Source organism: Prorops nasuta, unplaced genomic scaffold (genome assembly GCF_024137725.1).
Source record: "Prorops nasuta isolate Cenicafe-Biocafe unplaced genomic scaffold, Cenicafe_Pnas_1.2 PNAS00016, whole genome shotgun sequence".
In the NCBI taxonomy this organism is placed as follows: domain Eukaryota; kingdom Metazoa; phylum Arthropoda; class Insecta; order Hymenoptera; family Bethylidae; genus Prorops; species Prorops nasuta.
In genome coordinates, this window is record NW_027116813.1 from 5,331,545 (window position 1) to 5,336,631 (window position 5,087).

Here is a 5,087-nt window from a genome sequence, read left to right on the forward strand (position 1 = left end):
TAGGTTACTCTCTCATGATTGTAGATTTCAAAAAGAAGTCATTATTTTTAACGTGTTGATACATGTAGTCTTTAGATCAAGTAGTTGTTAATTAAAACAAATAAATCTATTTAATTATATAAACGTTCCTTAGATAAAGTGACATCAGTCTAGAATATAAACTTTTTATTGTTTAAAAGTGAGTCGTGAGATACACGTTCTTCAGATCAAATAACTGTCATCTAAAACAAATATATTTAATTCTCTCAAACGTGCCATAACACGTACTAGATGGTAAAGATAGTCACGTTCCTCAGATAAAGTAATGACAGTTTAAAATATAAACTTTTCATTACTTAGAAACAAGTCGTGAGATATACGTTCATTATTACTTGGGTGGGGAATTCGCATGTCCAAGTCCCATCAGATGGCGTTTCCGGAGTGGTTTAAACATATAATAAGGTGACGTGGATTGTGGTGGCAAATTCAAACATGTATTATGTGATTGTAAAATCGATAGTAAAAATTAATAAACAAACAAAATGGCAAATGCAATTTTAGAGATTTTTGAATTGATCAAATATATTAACGGTGGCAGTCGACCGTTTGAAGAAGGATCTAAAATCTTAAATTTTATGTTGCGTTGTTAGTTTTGTCAGTTGCCAGTTTCGTCTGCTTATTATATGTTTCATAGCTTCGATAAGTTGCCGCCAGAGGTGACACTTTTGCTTGGACATGCGAATACTAGCTTCTTATGGACGTATCCTGAGTGCAGCTTAAAATTTACGAGCGCATCAATGACTTCTTGAAAATCTTACTTCACACTGTGACTCTGTTTAGCATGTGGGTTCATTTGTCTGGTCTGCTTGTGAGATAAGTCTTGAAAAAAAAATAGCTAGAGGCTGAATGATTTGTCTGGTCTGCTTGAGGGAGGAAAAGTCACGAAAAAATAGCTAGAGGCTGGTTGAGTGGATAAAATATGGTCAGAAAGTATCGAGCGCATCAATAGCTTCTTGACAATCTTACTTCACACTGTGATTCTGTTTAGCACGTGGGCTCATTTGTATGGTCTGTTTGTGAGAAAAGTCGAAAAAAATAGCTAGGGGCTGGTTGAGAGGGTAAAATATGGTCAGAAGGTATCGGGCCAGTTTTAGAGTGCCCTGGGAAAGCTCACAGGAGGAACATTGGGTGGTCCCTAGAATTTCACTCCCCATTGTTTCGCAAAAGGAAAAATAATGTCTGTTAACTATGTGACATGTAGAGCATGCTTGCAGGACGATGTAAGGAATAATCTATTCACTTCTAATATGCTTACAGTAATTTTTATTCAATATTCAAAAGATTTAACATATAATACTTTTATTCAATATATATATATATATATATATTTCATATGTATTTCAATAAAGAGGGTTTTTTTATGCCGAAAGGCTTTTTCCCTTAAATTTATGTTTTTTTTCAATTACATTACCTCTCCACCAATCCACTTTACCCCGTACTAGAAATATTGCAAAGAATCAGCCACAGAGGAACAAAAGAAAAAAAATTTACAAAGCATGACATAAACCCTGCAGATTTCTATTGGACTCGTTATTGGTAAGGTCACATAGGCTCCGCTTCTTATGGTTTATTACAGAGCAGATGGTAAGTATCTCCGACGATGGATATAGCGACAGAGGTAGAAAATATACAAAATAAATATTACGATCGTCAAAGATACTAACTAACATAAATAAGGGGGGGAGCGATCACTGCATCGCTCTCTACGAGTGTTCTTTCTCCTTCTCCTTCTCCTTCTCTTTCCCTTTCTCTTTCTCTAAGGCGTCTATGGCTTAACGTAAGAGGGGGGGAAGTCACATGTGTACACCCCACCAAACGAGTTTAACGTCAGGGGGGATACACGCGGGCATACAAAACAATGCGCACAACCGGAGTTCCGCCGAGCAGTGGGGGCAATTCCCCTACTTCCCTTCCCCCCGCGGAACCCCAACCCCCTCGCACATCGGTCTCGGCCGAGGAGTGGGGCAATTCCCCTACTTTCCCTACCCCCGCGGGACCCCGACCCCCTCGCCACCCGGTCATAGAATCCCCTTAGCCACACTACTGGTATGTGAAATAAAATCCCTTTTTAGTCTACACTTATATTACAGAAATCCTACGGCAGCAACAAATCTGCCATATAAATAAATTGTTCGTACTTTGCACAACTGGAAGAACAAGAAATTATGGAAGAATCCAAAATATTTAAAAGAATGTGATAGAATAATGAATAACGATGCTTGGAGAAAACAATTAAAATTCTATTTAAATAAGAAAAAGCATATACTTAATGTTTTCCAATTTGAAGACGAGCTTAATAAAGATAGTGTATCAGTTATATTAGCTGATACAAAATTTATTAAGAAATTTGAAAGCTATAAAATCATTTCCATAGACGCAACTTTCGATGCAACACCACAAATTGAAGATGCGGGTCAACTTTTGATTATAATGGCTAAATACAAAGAAAAAGTTTTATAAGTTATTTGGAAAGACTTTCAGTATTTACTATGTTACAATTAAATCATGTCTGTATGAGTATTCTATGTTATATTTACATATTTAGTTTGTACCAATAATTTGGACTCTTATGTCAAACAAACTAGAAAGGACCTACGTTCAAATTTTTAAATTTATAAAGCAAAAAGTAATGAAAGGCTTGAATCCAATACAATGCATATGTGATTATGAAAGAGGTCTCCATAATGCTATTAGGATAGTTTTTGACAAATGTCATGTAACTGGATGTTACTTTCATTACGTGCAAGTAACGTGTCTTTCAATAATTATTTAAATTTTATAGCTTTATTTGATAGTTAAATAAATCCACGTATCTTCTCAGATATACATTTAAGTAATAAGATTTTATATTTTTAACTAAATTAGAGCTTAAGGAAACGTATTCTGAAAGATAAGATTTTTATAATCTAGAGGATAACTCGATTCAACTACAATCCAAAGCAATAGTATTATTTAGAAAATTGTGTAATTTGGCATATTTACCACAAGATTATATTGAGCATGGATTTAACTTCATTGTCGATGAAACACGGAAAGATGAAAGTTTGAATAAACATTTTTTAAAGTATTTAAAATATTTTAAACAATTTTGGATTAAAACCGTTGATAAGAAGACTTTATCAGTATATAGAATAAAAGACTTGACGAACAACAGCCAGGAGCGATTTCACAAACTATTAACCCGGCAATGGGCGCGCGGGGTGTTCAGAACACCCCAAGAATAGAAATCTATTGGTAACGTAGCGAAAAATTTGTGCAGTCACTTAAAAATATTAGCGTTTAATTAATACAAATAATGTAAAGAAATGCAATTGCTATTGTATACCAAAGGGAACTTCGCATAGATGATATTTATTGAAAAATAAATCTGTATTTGTAAATGTTTTACGTCTAATAACGAAAAACAAATGGGGTGTCCGTGGCACCCCACGCGCCTATCTACGTAAAAAAAAGCACGCGCCTATTGGCGGGTTAACTGAAAAGACGGGACGACGTCCTCTGATTTGTCAATTTGTTAGTACGTTTCTAAATTCTGCAATTATACAAATAAAAATATTTATTAGAAAGCGATATACTAAAAAGAACAATAAACATTTTCAGAAAGAATAATTGAAATTATAAAGATTTATGACATAGAAGTGGCGCAAATGAATGCTGATCATGGCAAAAATACAGTGAATGAAAAAATGATAAACAAATGTTTTCACGACTAACTTTGGGGTGATGAAGGAGGGTGGGCCGAAATGGAAAAAGGTTTGATGATATCCTGCAAACAAAAAAGAACACATTATATTACTGATTTTATAATTACATCAGTTTTTAAACATGCCGGTACTATAAAAAAATTACAAAAATTGATCAAAAATAAAAGCAAGTACCTTTTTGTCTTAACAAACGTTTAATTTATAAGAACCAGCTTTTAATTAACTTCTGTTTGACGTATCCATTTATATAGTTTATTATTATTTAATTTTCAGAATTACAGTTGTCTACTAATCATTATCGTAATATTGAAAAAATTACAGAAGGAAGCAAGAAAGGACTATTATTATTCAAATTATAATTATGGCATTATTGTGTTAAATTAATTACTTTAATTTTTGAAACAACAAAATTGTATTGCAATTTTATATAAAAATTCTAAAATAATATTTTTTGTCGATTTATTTATACATAATCCTTTATTTTTATCCATTTAAGTTATTTTGGTAATATTTTATAACCATCTTCAATTCTCTATTAATATTTTTCTTTACTGTCATAGATCGGTGTATAAATGGCTGCCATATAAGAATCACCTTATCCCACTTTAGTTTCTCCTATATTAGAATTTCTATGAAGCTGTAATCATTATAAATATATTAATACATAAACTCCAACAATTGCATGATTTTATAAATAAAGAAATCAAGAGATGAATGTTTAATTAGAAACGAAATTTTAAATTCCAAATATATTACAGTTAATATACCTTGTATTACCTATTGCTTTTAACTAATAAAAAATTAAATGAAGTTTTTATTTATTTGACATAAATACAAGCCAATTAAGGATTTAAGGATGTTTAACTCTTACTCGTATAAGGTTATACTTAACATTTTATGAAATAAGACCTTTTATCAGCTGATACATTAAACTGTTAAATTAATATAGTTACTCCGTGTTTAATTGGCAGAATAAAGTGTATGTGCGTAAATATGTAAATCCTTAAAATTGCTATTAAACTGCATTTTCTGTGGTTCGGTAACATTTCATTAGTTACTTCTTTTATACGCTATTGTTTCAAGACGCAGAAAAGGATCAATTTTATATTAACTAATTATGCTAAGTCTGTCTACATTTCACTAGGTAATCATGGAAATAAAACATATATGTTACAGGAAAATGTACTATGTAATGAAAGATCCGCTTTTAAGATAACAATTTCATTATGCTAATTTAAAATTTTTCCTTATTCAAATGTAACTGAGTGAGTAATTGATGGATTTTACAGTATAAAACTTACAGTTTAAATAAGAGTTGAACAAGCCACTGCACATGTTTTCTCG

At 32.0% G+C, this 5,087-nt stretch overlaps 1 protein-coding gene across 1 annotated transcript; it reads left to right on the plus strand.

The window, feature by feature from the left end:
• Positions 1 to 2,244: 2,244 nt before the first annotated feature.
• Positions 2,245 to 3,397, plus strand: LOC136779318 (uncharacterized). The gene is made up of 5 exons (XM_066736851.1): positions 2,245 to 2,490; positions 2,585 to 2,785; positions 2,905 to 2,917; positions 3,028 to 3,223; positions 3,343 to 3,397. Exons 1-5 carry the CDS (start codon positions 2,245 to 2,247, stop codon positions 3,395 to 3,397), a joined length of 711 nt encoding a protein of 236 aa, XP_066592948.1.
• Positions 3,398 to 5,087: the final 1,690 nt, after the last annotated feature.